Source organism: Tursiops truncatus, chromosome 4, assembly GCF_011762595.2.
Source record: "Tursiops truncatus isolate mTurTru1 chromosome 4, mTurTru1.mat.Y, whole genome shotgun sequence".
NCBI classification, from domain to species: domain Eukaryota; kingdom Metazoa; phylum Chordata; class Mammalia; order Artiodactyla; family Delphinidae; genus Tursiops; species Tursiops truncatus.
The window spans coordinates 60,572,758-60,592,377 of record NC_047037.1 but is presented as its reverse complement, the minus strand read 5'-3'; the positions used below and the strand labels follow the sequence as shown (position 1 = coordinate 60,592,377).

General features: G+C 40.1%; 1 protein-coding gene across 9 annotated transcripts in view; it reads right to left on the bottom strand.

The window, feature by feature from the left end:
• The window catches only part of YEATS2 (YEATS domain containing 2), a 109,128-nt gene that overhangs the window by 7,150 nt on the left and 82,358 nt on the right, over nucleotides 1-19,620 (bottom strand). For 7 of the 9 annotated variants that reach the window (XM_033855536.2, XM_033855539.2, XM_019946100.3 and 4 more), the window contains 9 exons: nucleotides 18,309-18,454; nucleotides 17,376-17,534; nucleotides 14,371-14,547; nucleotides 13,588-13,774; nucleotides 8,244-8,372; nucleotides 7,655-7,753; nucleotides 3,139-3,241; nucleotides 1,900-1,973; nucleotides 753-832 (listed from right to left, as the gene is read on the bottom strand). In XM_033855536.2, coding sequence (XP_033711427.1) covers nucleotides 753-832; nucleotides 1,900-1,973; nucleotides 3,139-3,241; nucleotides 7,655-7,753; nucleotides 8,244-8,372; nucleotides 13,588-13,774; nucleotides 14,371-14,547; nucleotides 17,376-17,534; nucleotides 18,309-18,454 — 1,154 coding nt within the window. The remainder of the gene's footprint in view (nucleotides 1-752; nucleotides 833-1,899; nucleotides 1,974-3,138; nucleotides 3,242-7,654; nucleotides 7,754-8,243; nucleotides 8,373-13,587; nucleotides 13,775-14,370; nucleotides 14,548-17,375; nucleotides 17,535-18,308; nucleotides 18,455-19,620) is intronic. The other 2 variants (XM_019946103.3, XM_033855542.2) reach the window with 2 other exon arrangements.

Genomic DNA, 19,620 nt, shown 5'->3' with positions numbered 1-19,620 from the left:
AGGTTTGGCCTACAAGGTGTTTCACCTGGTCTTAACCTGTGATCTCCCACTTCCCCAGCCTTCCCAGCCTTACCCAAACTCATCACACAGACTTTCTCAAAGCTTCCTAAGCATGCTCTGTACCTGCTACTTCCCTCTTATATAACCTTACTGTCTGGCACAGTTGCTACCACACGAGTAATAAATACTTGACTTAATTTTAATATAATTCTTTAAAATTTTTTAGAAACTTTTACCAATGCAGAAAAAAGTAGATCTTTCAAAGGCTAGCTACATGTCTTTGGAGAATGAGATTTTTAACTAAGGAAAAGGTTCTACCATCAAATATTTAACGAGGGACTTCCCTGGTGGTCCAGTGGTAAAGCAATCTGCCTTCCAATGTAGGGGACGCAAGTTCGATCCCTGGTAGGGGAGCTAAGATCCCACATGCCACAGGGCAACTAAGCCCTCACGCCGCAACTACTGAGCTCGAGCACCACAAACTACAGAGCCTGCGCGCCACAACTAGAGAGAGAAAACCCACATGCCACAACTAGAGAGAAGGCTGGCGCTGCAACGAAGAGCCAGTGTGCGGCAATGAAGACCCGGCACGGCCAAAAAATAAGTTAAAAAAAAAAATTTAACGAAACATGCTGCAAAATTTATCATTGCTCCATGTGACAAGGTTTATGGAAGCAGCCAGAATGCACATGTGTTTTGGTTATTTTCTCTAATAGGCTCTCAGTGGTGGCCTGCAGCAAACATGGGATTACCTCAGCAGCTCTCCTTTTCCCAATGTTCCAGCCATAATACTGCTCCACAGATTTTGCAGAAAAACAGCTGGCATCTTCACCTAGAATGCACATATCCAGCAAACTCTGAATAAAGTTATGATTTAAATAAAATCTTATTTGCTGGAAGCATGTCCAAAAGTTTCTTTAGACCTCTTTATTGGCTATGTTCCTTAACAGGCAAGTTCAGATGCAACATAACACACTCATTCGTGTGTTCTCAAAACAACAGCCCTCCCTGGGAAATCAGCTTCTCCGGTAGAGAAAGTATCATGGCAGTAGACTACCTATTAAAATAAGTGGAAATGGCACTCCACTGGGAACAGGAGACCTGAGATATAGCCTTGGCCTTGCCATTCACTAAGCTGCCTTGGGCAACCTATATCATCTCTCTGGGCTTCAGTTTTCTTAACTGTAAAATGAGACCACTGGGAAAGACGGTTCCAGAACTGCCTTTCAGCTCTAATATTCTGTATTTGTATCTGAATTTTTAAAAAAATTTTTTTCTTGCTGGGCTAGAAAAATCACTGAGTTTACTTTGAGCTACCTCAAAATGACCCCTTTGAGGGGAAAAAAAATATTTTCTTTGCTATTACAGCTGGAAAAAATAAGCAAGGTAGTCTGTACTTGGCCTATTGTTTTCATATTCCCATGAATGTGAAATGATAATCTGCTTCATCCCTTCCCTCTAAATGTTCGCGGGTGATCTCGCCCGAGAGCGGAAGCCTAAGTATCCACAGGCTGTCGGTCATGCCCTTGGTGAGGGCTGTTGATTCTGTCAGAGCAATTGGGGCTGAGAAGCAAACTGTTCAGTCTTGCTGACAATGGGCAGGGATAGAGGAGACATCACTGCAGGAGGTCTTGACAGTCGTTTATTTCTACAGAGTGAGTGTTAGATGAAAGATAAAAAAATTCCTTCTGCAGATCAAACCGTGCAAATAGTAAGACTAACTGACCAAGATATTGTTAATTCTAAAACCCTGCAAATGAGCTACAGCTGTAGCTAAAACCCTCTATGATAACTACCATGTCAGTATTAATTACAACACCAAGTGATTCAAGTTGACTTAATATCCCAAGTACTTCACAGCTTTAAAAAAATGCATCCATATATTCAGTATTGTCTTACTTTTTGCAGTGATTAAAGGGATCTTCTTTACTACTGCTGTTAAGAGTTGCTGGATAGTCTCTAAATGGTCTATCCTGAGAAAGACAAAGAAAAGAAAATTAAGGTAGGGAATACACAGAGCAGTTTCTAACTGTGTTTGTGTGTGTGTGTGCATATAACACATATGAATTTATGTATATATTTCTCCTTTCCAAGGGAATTAAAATTTAAACCAACTATATTGGTATGTCCTTCCTTCTATGCATAGCCTTCTTTATAAATGAAAAGCATTCAATGCTTAAAAAGTCAACACTAAGATGAAACCCCAAGAATGACAAATTATGCAAACCTGACATTTCATTTTATCTATATTTTAAAATTAAATAGCCACGTAATCTTTTTGCAATGTGATTGTCACTAGAGTAGGGGATTCTATCATATAATGCCTATCTTAGGGGTTATTACAGTTCATGCTGTCACCTGTTATGTGAAAGTGGCTAAGCTTCTACCATTCCCAGCAGTTTGAAATACTTCAAAATATGCAGTCAGAGGTGGGTTCCCAATTCGGAAATTAGAAAATCTCTGGGAGTATTTTTAGAAGAAGCACTGATGGGCTTCCCTGGTGGTACAGTGGTTGAGAGTCTGCCTGCCGATGCAGGGGACACAGGTTCGTGCCCCAGTCTGGGAAGATCCCACATGCCGCAGAGCGGCTAGGCCCGTGAGCCACGGCCGCTGAGCCTGCGCGTCCGGAGCCTATGCTCCACAACGGGAGAGGCCACAACAGTGGGAGGCCCGCGTACCGCAAAAAAAACAAAAAAACAAAAAAACGAAGCACTGAGTCTGTATGGGCCATGAAAAGGCAGCTGTTTAAGATTAGGCAGGTGTGTGGATACTCCGACACAAAATGTATACACACCTGAGTAATTACATCATGAAAAATTTCATACCCAAAGATTCAGCAAAGAAACTTCGTGTTGGTAAGCTCAAATGGAGGGAGATCTGTAATTGCAGCGGAGGCTTTTGAGGCAACAAATCAAGTGCTGCTCAGAGGTCACGTCAAGGGGTTAAATGAAGACTCCTGAGCTGTGCAGCAAATGGTAATACTTGTTCACCACACACAGACAGAAGGTTTCCACCCATCAAAGGGCTTAACTCATACACACAACTCTACACATATGCAGCTGTCTCGGGGATGGTTTTTTAAAAGTACCATAAACACACCGAAAGCACAACTCCCTTAGAGAGGACTGAAATAATTACTTAATGACATAGTTTCCCAGCTCAGAACTTTCTTCTGTTTTCACTGCTGTGTGACCATCCTGAGAGGGGCAGCTTGGCACAGGTGTTTCTGGTTCAGTCTTCACTACAAGGGAAGAGCAACAATGAGAGAACTGTTAGGGTTCAATGATGGAAGGACACGTGCGGGCAGAAACAAAAGCTCTTCCATGGAAACTCAGTGAGGACACTGCCACAGCAGCTGCTGCAGAGACATGGCCAGGGCGCTGAGACGGCGCCTATCATCACAGGATCAGCAGACAAGGGGAGAACTGTTAGCCTGGGTCTCATGACAAGGTGGGGCAATAAAGTGGCTTTTTAGATATTTCTTAGAGGGCCAACCACAGTGCTATGTGAGATCTCTCTCTCTCTCACTCACTCACACACACTTGAACAATGCCACATTAAAATACAATGCTGGCCTGTTCTAAGTTCTAATATCCTTTTGCTTATCATCTCTCCAGCTAAGTTTATCAACTTTTAGCATTATCTTAGTGTTCTAAGACACAGGGCAAAAAGCAAAAATCAGGTATGTTGTGCTTGGAAAAATCCAAGCTAATCCCATGCAGCTTTTTAATATCACCAGATCTACTGATGGAAGAGAGCAATGTCTCAGGAGCATTGTCTTCCTTTACTTTCAGTCTTCTTTGATCAAAGTACTGTGAATACACACTCGCTGCTTCTGTATCAGCGTCCCTGCCTTCAGTCTCTTCCCTAACAACCCATTTTGTACGTGAGCACCAGAAAAATTTCCTAAAGGACCGTGTTAGTGTCATTTTCCTACTCAGCATCCTTCAATAGTTTCATAAAAGCAAGGGTCTACAAATGAGATCTACTAGTGCATCTTTCCTTTTTTTGATGTATAACATAACTTGCATAAAATGCACAAATACTAAGGGTACAGTTTGATAAATTTTACCTACGTATTCATCCATGTACCCATCACTCCAATCAAAATAGAGTATTTCCAGTCCTCAACCTGGCTCCCTTACGCTTTTGGCTTTCTTTCCTGCCAAAGATAACCACCTTTTGTCCACTTTAAATTTCATATAACTGGAATCATACTGTGCTACCCTTTTGTGTCAGCATCTTTTTAGCTATTAAAAATAACAATGTAATGGACCTTTGGGTGGACATACACATGCGTTTCCTAGCAGTGTATCTGCTGATAGGGCAGATATATGTTTAACTTTATTAGAAACTGCCAAACTGATTTCCAAAGTAATTATATCCATTTGTAGTCCCATGAGCAGTGTACGTGAGTTCCAGTTGCTTCACATCTTTGCCAACACTTAGTAATGTCAGTTCTTTTCATTTTGGTGATAGAATAGTATCTCACTATGGTTTTAACTTGCATTCCCTTGATGACTGATGAGGTTGAACAACTTTTCATTTCCTTAAGAGAGATTTCAATATCCTCTTCTGTGAAGTACCTGTTTACATTTCTTGCTCTTTAAAAAAAATCGGTGTCAGTCTTTTTCATATTGATTTTTAGGTCTGTGTATATTCTGAACAGAACTCCTTTGTCAAATATATCAATTGCAAATTATCTTCCAGGATGTGGCTTGACTTTCACTCTTAATTTTGTCCCTCTAATAAAATGAGGTTCCTAGTGTTAATAAAGTCTAATTTATCAATCTTTTCTTTTATGGCTAGCTTTCTTGTGTGCTCTTTGCCCAAGGTCATGAAGATATTCTCATATTCTTTTAGAAGCTTTATTGTTTTACCTTCACATTTAGTCTATGATCCAATTCAAATTAATTTCTGTTTATGGTGTAAGGCAGGGGCCAAGTTTTGTTTCCCCAAATGGATATATCCAATTAACTCAGCTCTATTTATTGAAAAGAACATCCTTTCCCTACTGAGTTTGCTGACTATATATGCGTGAGTCTATTTCTGGGCTCTTTTTTCTGTTCAATTATTCTTTTTGTTTCTTTTAAAAAATTTTTTATTTTTAAACAATTTTTAAAGGTTATTTTCCATTTGCAGTTATTACAAAATATTGGCTATATTCCCTGTGTTGTACAATACATCCTTTGAGCTTATCTTACAACCAATAGTTTGTACCTCCCACTACCCCACCCCTATATTCTGTCTATTCTTGAACCAATACTACACTATCTCAATTACTGTAGCTTTACAGTATATATATATCTGGTGGCCCAAGTCCCCTGGCTTTTTGTTCTTCAAGACTGTCTTAGCTACTCTAGGCCTTGCATTCCCATATACATTTTAGATTTAGCTTGTCAATTTCTGCACAAGCACAAAAACAACAATGTAGGGATTCTGACTGGGACTGTATTGAATCTATGTCATTTGGGGGGAGGATTAATAACATATCAGGTCTTTCAGTAAATTAATATAATTAAATAATATATTTATAATTTATTATATTTATAATGGTATATCCTTCCATTTATTTAGATCTTCTAAATTTCAGAAACGTTTAGTGGGTTGTTAGCAGTTAATTTCTATATAGAAATCAAAATGGCTTTTGTATGTATACAGACTTGTATTGAGTGACCTCGCTAATTTCACTGTTAGCGATACATCTTCCCCCAACCCCTAGTGATTCCAAAACTTCAAAAAACAAAAGGAAGGCCTCAGAAAAAGTTCAGATACTCCAGTTCTATAGGTGCAAGTATAGTCACTTTATTTACTTATTGTTTGGCCACACTGCATGGCTTGCAGGTTCCTAGTTTCCCAACCAGGGATTAAACCCAGGCCACAGCAGTGAAAGCGCCTAGCCCTAACCACTGGACCTCCAGGGAATTCCCGCAAGTATACTCACTTTAATCTGGCACGCAAACAATTACAAAATTATATAATCAGCATATTCAGGCTGGGATAGCTATTCCTCTGGAGAAATGAAAACATATGCTGAGACTTACATATACTAGCCCCAAACTGAAAATAACCCTAATCTCCACTAACAGGAGAAAGGATAAACAAATTATGGTATATCCATCCATCCCTACAATGTGGAATACTACTCACCAACAACATGGTTGAATCTCAAAAACATTGCAGTGAGTGAATGAACTTGGACACAAAAGAATGTATGTTCTTCCATTCACATAAAGTTTAAAAATAGACACAAGTAATCTATCATAATAGAAATCAGAACAGTGGTTGCCTATACGGGATGGGAATTGACTGGAAGGGGGCACAAGGTGATGGAAATTTCTATAGCTTGAATGCAATATTGGTTACTTGGGTTTATGCATTTGTCAAAACTCATCAAATGGTATGCTTAGTATCTTTGCACTTTACTACACAAAATTTTCCTCAATTAAAATCAAAACAGAGATGCTCTGGCCCCAGTCCAAAATTAATTGAATCAGAATCTGTATGAGGAAGGCCTATGATATATACCTACTGCTGAGAAGAAACGCTGGTCTAGATTAGTATCAATTCTTCCATCAGGACTAGCTAACTTTTCCTATAAAGAACTAATCAGTAAATATTTTAGGTTTTGTGGGTCATATGATCTCAGCTAGAACTACTCAACTCTTGAGGTTGCAGTGCACCTATGGACAATATGTAAATGAATGGGCATGGCCATGTGCTCATTAAAAAACGAGCAGCAGACTGCAGTCAGCCAACCCTTGCTTTGGATGGTCATGCTCTAAGTTCCAAATCCATCTCTTCACAAGACTATTATGAGACATCCTGGCATGCCTGGAAAGTATTTCAAATTCTGACTGTACTGCTTTCTAGTTTTCTAGACTTGGGAAGTATGGACTTAGTATCTCCAAACTTCAGTTTCCTCATTTGCAAAATGGGCGTAATAGCTGTCCTAAAGTACTGTGATAATTAATGATATATATATAAAGCAGATAGCATAGTGCCTAGTACACTTTAGGCTCTTACACATGGTAGCTATCATTATTGTAGATGTTACAAATGTCAAAATGTGTTAACCCACTGCACTATCTCCATCTACTCAACAGTCAGAAATGTCCCCACTGCCAGCTGCCAAGGTCTGGCCCTACCTACAGATCCTTTACCGCAACTACATACCCCAGATGAGTCCCTTTAATTGGTCTACTCCCCCAAACAAACCCTCTGAGTCTTTGTCTCTACTGTTCCCTTAATCTGGCATGCCCCTTGACCCCTCCACAGCTAAAAATGCTTCACTCTGAAGTCCAGGTTATAATCCTGCTACACAAAAGTGCTACCCACCTAAACACCCCCAGCTTCCCTGACCAGACATCCTAGATTGAAATACTTCAGCATTCATTTTCCAGATCACTTACCCTGCATGTATCAATCATTGCTTGCTGTCTACTGCAACTCTCTTCAACCTGATTATAAGTTCTTGGAGGGCAGAAATGATGCTTTATACATCTCTGTATTTCCCTTAATGTCAAGTCTATATATAAACACTCTACATATTTTTGAAGTGACCGATTCATGGATGCTGAAATTCAAGGGAGTCATATTACAGTAATGTCTTGCACAAAACTTCTGGGCAAATATACTGTGGGAAACTACATACCTTTCGTAACAGTTGCTGGAGCAGAGCTGGGGACAACTGGAGTTGGGGCAGCTACAGGCAGAATGGCAGGTGATTTGTTGGTAGGAAATGACTGAACCACTAACAGGCAAAAAAGGAGGGGAGGATATAAGAAATATAGAAATTATTTTAATGAAAATGATCTAACTCCCAGGTGGTAGCCCCTCCTTAGGCTACTAGCACAAAAACAATTTCAGTACAACAGATATGGTCCTTTTTTAATACAGTGATTGACAAGGTGGCTGTTTACTATTAGTACCAGGGTAAATGAGCTGGTATCTTCAACTGTGGAAATGGGAGCTTGTCACTAAACTCAGAAAATAAAAATCCAATTAACCTGCACTCATAAATGCTTAAAATGTAACCCCCCTACTCAACTTAAGAAATGGGCAGTTATTTAGAAGTCAGCGGATCATTTGGGTTTTACTTTCAGTCCTAGAGGTGGTGCCAGGGAGTATGGTGACAGCTCAAGGGCAGGCTAAAAAGGGAGGAGCGGCCACCAAGTGACGGAATACAGACTTTCCCACCAGACAGACCCTGAGACAACCACACCCACAGGTGAAGAACTCACCTTTATTCACAGGCATCAGTATAGTCTGCACACCTCCAGAAGTGTTTACACTGAGTGGTTTGAGCTGGCTGGGGATTGTCAGAACAGCCTGCTGGGGATTGGACTGACTGGAATGAATCTTTAACAATCCTAAAATAAGTTGGAAGATAAAGCCAAGCTGAAGATCAGATGCTTCCTTGAAGTTCATGCCCTCTTCAGCATTCATATTTTCTCACAGGAGGACATTCTTAGGACATTTACCCTTTCAATAAAGAAAGAGCTGGAAGCATAAGCCAATGGATGCAGCTGATTTCTCAATGAAGCAATGAGGCAACAATAATGATTTATTTTTACCCTGCTATCATAAAGTAATACAAAAACTTTTGGAAAAGTGGGAATAATAGAAAAGAAAAGTCACCCAGAGTCCTACTGCAGAGACAACCAGTATCATCATTTTGAGATAGTTCTTTTCCATGTTTGTTTTATATGACAATTTATTTGTTTTGTATATAGCTGTGATACGTACAAACTGGATGTAAAATTTTGTATTTTGATTTGGGTAACTGTCATTTTCCTACTTAAAAACCTTCTCTGGCTCTGGACTGCCTAGAGAACGTTTCCAAAATTAGTCAAAGCATTCAGAGTCCTTTTTTTTTTTTTTTTTTTTTTGCAGTACGCAGGCCTCTCACTGTTGTGGCCTCTCCCGTTGCGGAGCACAGGCTCCAGACGCGCAGGCTCAGCGGCCATGGCTCACGGGCCCAGCTGCTCCGCAGCATGTGGGATCTTCCCGGACCGGGGCACGAACCCGTGTCCCCTGCATCGGCAGGTGGACTCTCAACCACTGCGCCACCAGGGAAGCCCCCAGAGTCCATTTTAATCTGGTCCTAATTTATCTGCATCTTCTTTACAACAACCTTTACATATCTAATACTTCAGTCTGTCTACTCACCATATCTTATAATTTCCTATCTCTGTGCAGCCTTTATTTTTCAAACCAGATATTCTCCACTTATTTTAGAAGGGGTCATCCTCTCCCACTTTGCTTTAAAAGAATTTCCATACTCCCATTTCCATTATAAAACTATTCTAGACATTCAGAGGGCCAGTAAAAAAGTGACAAAAAGAGAGTACACAAGATACAACACAAACACATATTATAACAACTACTTAAAAACAGCGACAGACAGGACTTCCCTGGTGGCGCAGTGGTTGAGATTCCGAGCTCCCAATGCAGGGGGCCCGGGTTCGATCCCTGGTTGGGGAGCTAGATCCCATGTGTATGCTGCAGCTAGGAGTTCGCATTATGCAACCAAGGAGCCTGCCTGCTGCAACTAAGACCTGACGCAGCCAAATAAATTAATTAATTAAATATTTTTTTAAAAAACAGCGACAGAGGCTAAAGATACTTTAAGGCACTGGAATGCAGTTAGCTTGAGTTAAGAAAAGGAATAGTCTTGGGCTTCCCTGGTGGCGCAGTGGTTGAGAGTCCGCCTGCCGATGCAGGGGACACGGGGGCAGGGAAGATCCCACATGCCGCCGGGCAGCTGGGCCCGTGAGCCATGGCCGCTGAGCCTGCGCGTCTGGAGCCTGTGCTCCGCAACGGATGAGGCCACAACAGTGAGAGGCCCGCGTACCGCAAAAAAAAAAAAAAAAAAAAAAAAAAAGAGAACAGGAATAGTCTTAAATACTTTCAAGAACAAAGCCTTAAATAAACAAGAAAATCGTTCTTTGGAATAGATGAGTGTTAGATCAGTCAAGTAGTAATTACTTAACTGAGATGTGCCCTCCAAGAGTACAACAATGACCTGGTTTCTTCGTTTTTTTTAAATTCTTATTTCTATCAAAACATTACATGCTCATCAGTTGAAAAGTTAAAAAGTGCTAAAAGGCATATAACTAAAAATAGCCATCCTTTGCTCCAACTCCCTGTCTTCATCTGGTTCCCCAGTAGCATACACTTTTAACCTTTTGGTGTTTTAATATTTATCTCAGCATTTTTTAAAAGAATGTGTATATTGTAGGCCTTGATTCATTTTGATGTTACACACTGACTTACTATTAAGGTAGATAAGCACTGTAAGGCATTTATACCCGCTCTTCCCTCTCCTCCAATATTGGTCTCTATCGATCCAAAGAATATCATGATGCTATGACTTGATCTCATTTTCTGGAGTTAATAATTTCCTTCTTTTTCATTTGCTTATTTAGTTCTCCTTCAACATCTTACTAAAGTCTTCCCATGTCCTTCAAAAATGCTATAAATCACCCTTTATACAGCTCTCCACATGGTCAAACCTCCTAAATAATTTACAGTTCCATTTTTAAAATAAGAGCTATCCTTCCTGGGACTCTCTGATATGCTCTAATTTGGACTGTTGCTTTCTAGGCCTGCTGCAAAGCCTTCATTCGGGGAGCGCCCTTTCACAGTTACCCTGGGAATTCCCTTTGCCTTCCTCTTTATTTTTGTCCTCTTTCTTGGTCTATACCTCTTCTCTCTGGTGAAACATGTATTTTAGTTATGTTTTGAGACAAGGTCATAGAAAATACATTTGAAAGGTTGTCAGAAAATATTTCTACCCTCATACTCAGTAAAGATCTGGCCAACTACAGAATTCTAGACTACAAGAATTCCCCCCTAGAACTTTGAAAAGCAATATTCTAGCTTCCAGCACTGCTACTGAGAAGCCCAATGATAATGTAATTTCTGAACTTTTCTGTTTATTTTTCTGACAGCTTTTCAGATCTTCTCCTTGTCACTGGTGTTCTGATTTCATGAACAAACTGTGCCTTCTTGTGAGCCACCTTTCACTCATTGTGCTGGACACTGTGCCTCTTGAACCTGGAAGTTCATGCCCTTCAATTTGGGGATAAACTGTTTCATTTCTTGGATCATTTCTTTCCCATTATTTTCTGTTTTCTTTCTGGAATTCCGTTTAGTTTCATGTTGCCAGGGCTCCCTAATACATCATCAAAGTTTCTTTCTTAGTGTCTACTTCTTGGTCTATTCCCTGTTTCCACCTTGTGCCCCATAGTTTAGTCTAAATGCTGTAGCCAGTGACCTGTTAAAAGGAAAAGGCAGCTCGTGTTACTCCTGAGCTGAAGACCCCGCAATGGGTTCTCTTGAAGTAAAAATCAATGTTCTTACAGTGACCTACAAAGGCCCTATGTGATTTGGCCCCCACCACTCTGACTTTATCTCCTGGTTCTCTTTCCCTTGCTTACTCTGCTCTAGTCACAATGGCAATCCTGTTCAAAACAGTTTGTAATGCACACAAAAAATTTAATTGAAAAATTAAAGGTTATACCTCAATTAAAAAAAAAAGGATACACACACACACACACACACCACAAAATGGTCAGTAGAAAACAGTTTGATTCTCTTATGAAAATAATATAAAGTTTCATCCGCAGTATCTCAGGAAACTAGAACTTAAAGCAAGAGACGTCATTTAAAAATCAGAAAAAAGGAGGGCATTCATTTCTTAAACTAGTAATTCCTTCTATTTCTACAATTTCTACTCCAGTGCTAACCCAGTACCTCTAAACATTCAGTTAGCAGAGAACAAGCACTCCTCACATAAAAACTTGGTCGATTTTAACTGGGAGGTAGAAATCATGGGAAAAATAAACCAGCCTTAATCTTTTGGTCTCTACCCAAAAAGCAAACAAAACATAGGGGCTTGATTTAGACTCATGTATGGAATCTAGTGATAATAAGAAGAACAACAAGAATATCCACAATCTTTTTTTTTTAATACCCAAGAGTCGTTAAGATGATTTATTTATAGACCAAAAAGCTCACAAGCCTATGCTTTTATTTTAGCAAACTACATGCAGTAACAGTGAAGAATACCCACAATCTTTATGCAGAGATAGTAAGGTATGTGTGTGTATGTATTTATGTTTGTGTGTGTATATACATGTGTGTATGAATATATATCATTATCATATATATATTAGCAATACTCAGTTATTTTTCTGTATACCAGTGCCAGTTGGTAAACTATTATTAATCTGCAACAACGCAATACAGATACTGAGTGTTCAAAAGTTTTGTAACAGTTTGACTTTGTTGTGATATTTTTATTGTATTTTACAGAAGTATCTGTCTGTACTAGATTATAGTAAAACAAAGTTGACCTTTCAAGTTTGAGAAGTAATGCTGTATATTATATCAGCCCCTGGCATCTGGGACAGTACAATGTAGTCAAACACATTAATATTTGTGGCAAAAGATGAATATTCATATTAAGTAGTATAAACAGCCTGTCACTGGAGGTCAGATTTTGCCCTAAAATTCATTATGGGGAAAAACAACAATAAACAAACCTTTGGTTTTCACAGCTTTTTGGATTTCAGAATTGCAGATAAGGGAATGTGGACTAACAACAATGATGACACTAAAAATGATAACAGCAGCAATTATTTATATAATGGCAACTACATGTCAGACGGTATCCTAAGCATTTTTATATTAACTCATTTAATCGTCTCAACTTTATGAGGTAGGTATTAGGCAATCTGGCTCTAGGATTTGTGCTCTATGTTACCCAAAGAAGTAAAAGGCACACTCTTCCGGGGCCATTCAGGGTGGGCACAGAGAAACGATACATCTTACCAAAGCTCAAGCATGTCATTCTAACACTACCCAATATAATAACTACTGTTAAAAATAGTATCTTGGGGCTTCCCTGGTGGCACAGTGGTTGAGAATCCGCCTGCCAATGCAGGGGACACGGGTTCGAGCCCTGGTCCAGGAAGATCCCACATGCCACGGAGCAACTAAGCCCGTGCACCACAACTACTGAGCCTGCGTGCCACAACTACTGAAGCACTCGCATCTAGAGCTCGTGCTCCGCAACAAGAGAAGCCACCGCAATGAGAAGCCTGCACACCACAACGAAGAGTAGCCCCCACTCGCCGCAACTAGAGAAAGCCCGTGCACAGCAACCAAGACCCAACACAGCCAAAAATAAAATTAATTTATTAAAAAAAAAATCATGTCTTGGAGTCAACAATGCTAGTTTAATTTTATATACTTTGTTTATGAAAGCAAAAAGAGATGTATGTTTTACCATGAGTTCCATGCAAAACTGCTGATAAATACCCAGAAGAGTTCCAGATGGCTAATGTTTTATTATATCAGTTAAGAATTGTTATTCAATCCATAAAAACATTTCAGACTTGAAAATTTACACCTGGATTTTAAATAAGAGTAATTCATCTAAAAGGCAGCTATATGGAAAATGCTGCCGAATTAATGATTTTTAACAATTTATTATTAAAAATTGTTATTATGTAAGACCTTCCACAAATACTCTAGCCCAAAGAAGGGAGCGAGAAATAATATTATGGTACAACTGACCTGATACTGTGGCCTTTCCAGAGATGGGGTTTGGTGTGGACACCAGGGACGTAGCACTGATGACAGAGGAGGTAGCAGCCTTGCAGGGTCCCATGGTGGCTGGGCTCACACACACTTGTTGCTGCCCAGAAGTTTTCATTACAGAAGTCATAGCAGATGATGAACTGGGAGCTGTTCCTTCCGACTGCTAACCCACAGGACCAGAAATAATAGATATTAAGAAGAAAGTACTATAACTTAGAACAGTGACTGCCATGTAGCATACCCAATAAATATTAGCTATTAGCGGGCTTCCCTGGTGCCGCAGTGGTTGAGAGTCCGCCTGCCGATGCAGGGGACACGGGTTCAAGCCCTGGTTCGGGAAGATCCCACATGCCATGGAGCATCTAAGCCCGTGCACCACAACTACTGAGCCTGTGTTCTAGAGCCCATGGAGCCACAACTACTGGCCCGCATGCTGCAATTACTGAAGCCCAGTTGCCTAGAGCCCGTGCTCTGCAACAAGAGAAGCCACTGCAATGAGAAGTCCGTGCACTGCAACGAAGAGTAGCCCCTGCTCGCCGCAACTAGAGAAAGCCCAAGAGCAGCAACGAAGACACAATGCAGCCAAAAATAAATAACTTAAATAAATAAATTAAAATAAAATGGTGAGTTTTATGGTATGTGAATTATATTTGAATTTTTAAAAAAGTAATATGGCCCAATAGTGTGCCTGATGAATATCTTACATTTTTACTGCTTTTATGCTTCATTATGGTTTTCCACTATCATGCTACTTCTCACCTGTTGCGCAGGACCATTTGCTGAGAGGGCTACAGCTGGGGAACTGGCAGTTGTAATAACTCCTCCTGCTACCCTCAGCATCGTGGTTCCAGGCTTTGAGAGTTGTGAAGTGGCTGGCACAGACTTCAATGTGCTATCAGATATTTTCATTAGAGATGCCTGTGCCCCCGGGGCCGCCTGCAGAAATAAAATGGATTGGAGTAATAAGTTACCCTGGTTAATAGGCACAATTTAATCCTTACCTACATACACCCCCCCAAATACTGCATCCCCAAGAAAGTCTTGCTAATTAAAACTATATGAAGGGGACTTCCCCAGTGGAACAGTGGTTAAGAATCTGCCTGCTAATGCAGGGGACACGGGTTTGAGCCCTGGTCCGGGAAGATCCCACATGCCGCGGAGCAACTAAGCCCGTGCGCCACAACTACCAAGCCTACATGCCACAACTACTGAAACCCGCACACCTAGAGCCTGTGCTCTACAACGAGAAGCCACTGCAATGAGAAGCCCGTGCACCGCAAAAAAGAGTAGCCCCCGCCTGCTGCAACTAGAGAAAGCCCGCGCACAGCAACAAAGACCCAACACAGCCAAAAATAAAGAAAAATAACAAAAATCAAGAATAATCAATACACACATGGGTAAATCTCAGAAACATTCTGTTCAACAATAAAAGCTAACATAAAAGACTATATACTATATAATTTTGTTGATATGAAGTTCAAGAACAGGCAAAAGCTAATCTATGGGGCTTCCATGGTGGCACAGTGGTTGAGAATCCGCCTGCCAATGCAGGGGACACGGGTTCGATCCCTGGTCTGGAAAGATCCCACATACTGCGGAGCAACTAAGCCCGTGCGCCACAACTACTGAGGCTGTGTGCCGCAACTACTGAAGCCCGCGCACCTAGAGCCCGTGCTCCACAACAAGAGAAGCCACCGCAATAAGAAGCCTGCGCACCACAACGAAGAGTAGCCCCTGCTCACCACAACTAGAGAAAGCCCGCGTGCAGCCACGAAGACCCAACTCAGCCAAAAATAAATAAATTAAATAAATAGTTTTTTAAAACATCTAATCTATGGTGACAGAAAAATGGTGATAGAAAAAAACTGGAAAGAGAAATGAGGGTATGTTTTAGAGTAATGGAAATGCTCTATATCATGACTGGGATAGTGCTTGCAAGAGCATACCCATTTGTCCAAATTCCCTGAGCAGTATATTTGTGATCTGTGCATTATTCTATGTAAATTATACCTTAATAAAAGGCAACAGCAAACATCTTAGCTGTGGCAGAACAGAAAGAAAGTCACTGCACTGGCTGCAACATGAGCGGATTAGAAGAAATTAGCTAAGATTTTAAAGAATTCTGGGGCCTCATACCTGTTTAAAACAGCAAAGAGCATCTGACCAAAGGGAAGTTAGTACTCAAGGAAACCAAATGCTGGTAATTTGAAAAGATCAACAAAACTGATAAACCTTCTAGCTAGACTGATCAAGAAAAAAAGAGAAGATACATAACTATCAAAGTCAAGAATGAAAAAGGGGACATTACCAAAGATTCTACAGACATTAAAGGATAAGGGAAAATTATGAACAAGTTTGTTCCAAGAAATTCAACTACTTAGATATAATAAAAAAAAAATTCCTTTAAAGATATAAACTACCAAACCTCCTTAAGACAAAATAATGTGAATAGTCAGTCTTATCAATATATCTATTAAATAAATTGAAATTGTAGTTAAAAACCTTCCCAATTAGGAAAACTGCAAGCCATTACGGCTTCACTGGTGTATTCTGAACGGTTAAGGAAGAAATAATACCAAGTTGACATAAACTCTTCCCCAAAAAGTGAAGAGGAGGGAGAAGTTTCCAACTCATTTTATGAGGCCAGCATTACTCTGATACCAAAACCAGACAGAGGGCTTCCCTGGTGGTGCAGTGGTTGAGAGTCCGCCTGCCGATGCAGGGGAAACGGGTTCGTGTCCTGGTCTGGGAAGATCCCACATGCCGCGGAGCGGCTGGGCCCATGAGCCATGGCCGCTGAGCCTGCGCTCCGCAATGGGAGAGGCCACAACAGTGAGAAGCTCGCGTACCACACACACACAAAAAAAACCAAACCAGACAGAAATTACAATGAAAACTACTGACCAATATCCCTTGCAAAAATTCAAATTCAATTCAACAATACATTAAAAGAGGATAACATATCACAACCACGTAGGGTTTATTCTAGGAACGCAGGGTTGGTTTAACATTTGAACAATCAATGTAATTCACCTTATTAACAAACTAAAAAAGAAAAACCATAGGATCCTCTCAATAGACACAGTAAAAGCATTTGACAAAAATCCAATATCATTTCATGCTTTGAGAACTGCTGATCTACATTCAGTCATAAAAGGTGCATTATTTGTTGATATCCACACTGTCTATATCCTTCTACACTTTGTTTCATTTGGTAAGTTTTTGAGATTTAGCTATAGATGATTATGATATCCCTCGCCCAGTTAAAATTCCCTGTCATTATTCTTCCACCTATGCTAAAGACGCTGTAGAAACATACACCAAACTCCCTATAGCATTTACTTACGATATGGATATCGTGGCTGAAATCACCTATAACAGTATTCAGAATCTCCTATATGAAGTCCCTCCAGAGAAATTTTAGAATGAAGTGTCTAGAAAATCTTTGTTTCTTCTAAGAAAATATTGTGTGGTTATTTTTTTTCCTCTCACAAATAGTGTGAATTTTATAACTTATCATTGTTCTCATTTTGCTTTGGCAAATTTTATTAAATATACAGGACATTACTGTTTGCATATCTAAACAACTCTCTGGTCTTATCTTCTCATTCTACTTATATTTTCCCAAATCTTATGATTTTATTCTTATTTTTCTATACTATTTTATTGCTTATTTTCTTAGGTAACAATAATTTCTTTGTGGAAAGAGACAAGCTGTAAATATTTGTGTGTGTGTGTGTGTGTGTGTGTGTGTGTGTATTTACCTGGGTAAACAAAGTGGTTTTTTGTCCAGAGATGACTTTTAACGTTTGCTGTCCTTGTGCAGAGGATGTGCTGACTCCCAGTGTTCCTTGCACCACTGACCCCGTAGTCAGCTGTTTTCCAGATGTCTGGGGTGATGGCTGGCCAACTAAAAACGTGCCCTAAATTACAAACAAATAAAGACCTGATCAGTAATTTGTTAAGTTCAAATGACTTGCTCTGATTCTTTAAATCACAAGGTCCCATATTATAAGCGACAATGCTACCCTTCAATTCTACAACTCATCAAAATGATTAAAAAGAATAGCTCTGCTCTCAGTGTCACTACTAACAGTTATCCCCACTTCTCAAACTTTGCACTGGAGTTACAGAGCAGGCTGTTGGAAGCTCAAGTTTTACAGTCTAGTCCCCTCATAGCTGGATTTAATCCTTCAGACTGATAACTATCTACTCTCACTAAGAACATCTAGAACCAAAATTCCATTCCCTTCCTTAGAGAGGAGCCAAGACCAGCGACAAGGGGAAAGAAAGGAGGCAGAAGCCTGTTCCTAATCTTGAATCCAATGGAACTCCAAACCATAACTTGATACTATCTCTCTGGTTACGTCTAGGAGAAAATTTTCAACTGCACATTAATACTATTCCAAATCCACGAGAGGCAACAGCATAGCAAAAATCTTTCAGAAACATCTGGGTTTAAATCCAAACCCTACCACTAGGTTAGCGGAGAGATCTTGGATAAGTTACATAGGTCCTTCTGAATCTCCACTCGCTTTTCTCTCAAAACAAAGCAAACCCAAAATAATACAGATTTATAACATGACTAAAATGTTAGTATTGATGCCTGATTCCAGAGCCGTAAAGGTAAATCCACTATAATTAAAGGCAGTCATTAAATAACTGATTTAAAAGATACCAGTCACAAATGAGCAGACCTGAGGGGTTTGCTTGAGGATGTAAGATGTGTAAGTCAGGTGCTGGGATATCCCTCCAGGGCCGGCAGGGCTCTGGGCTCCTCCAGTTCCTCCTCCACTGCCACTGCCACCACCACCGCTACTGGCAGCTGAGCCAGACTGGAGGTCTGAAAACACAACCAATGACAAAGTATTAAGAGAAGGCTTAAGAGAAAAAACAGATGAGCCCAGAGAGATGTTTCCCTTAGGGCTCCACTCCTTCCCTTTCCTCCTTTCCTCCTTTTTTTTTGTAATATACAAGTTTGTGACAAGAGTGAGAACTTTCTAACGCTGAAGACTGAAATATATTTACGTTTGACTAAATGATGGTCGACTAGTTCAGCTCTGAGTACTGTACTACAATGAAGAACTTATCTTTGCAAGTGTTTTAGCTTAGTTGTGAGAGATCGAGAGTCAGATACATTTTCTAACCAAGTGTTTTTAACCAACACTTAAATGTGCTCAGAGAAGTGCTCCCAAACTTTCTGGCATCTGATTCAATTTCAGTGAAACTGCTGGAATTTAGTGTAATTTTGCAATACTCTCTCTTTTCCATCTCCCCCCCTGCTCTGGAAAAAACCAAGACTTTCTTCATATTTATAACGACGCCAGGTCTTTTTTGCTTTTCAAATTCCACTTTAAAGCCTTTGTACCCTTTTTACTTCCCTTTTGGTGACATTACATATGTAAACTACACTCTAAGTAGCTCTCTGGATGAATTTTGGAAGACGTACATTGTCTTTCTCTTACATATCTAAATTTTTGATACACCACTACTTAGGTATGAGGAAAAAACACCAGGGTAAGAGTGGAAATCGCCCATTACAGTCAGTAAACAAAATGGCTGACTAGCTTTTGAAACTGAGTCCCCCTAAAACCAAATTCCCCTGCTGAGTTTATGATTAATCTCTCTATCCAAAACTTTATTCCCTTTCTTGTCCCCTCTGACCTCAATTCTGTGCTAACTGAACATTAATCAACCAGAGTCAGATGACTAAACCTGCCGTTGTTAACAACATCATTAATGTACTAAAAGTGCTGTTGTAGATAACATCGCTAAGGTAAAAACTCAGATTGTTTCCCTAGGGCAAGATGAGCTAATAGACCCCCAAGCCATGGACCACCTGGCCAGAGAAATGTAAACCAGAGACATCCTGACACCCAAAACTACGATTAAGAAACATCACAAGATGATGATTAACCCCCGCTTCTTTGTTCCTCCCCTTTAAATACCCTGAACTCAAAGACCAAGTTGGAGTGGATCTGAGACTTGTTTCCCACTCCCTTGCTTGGT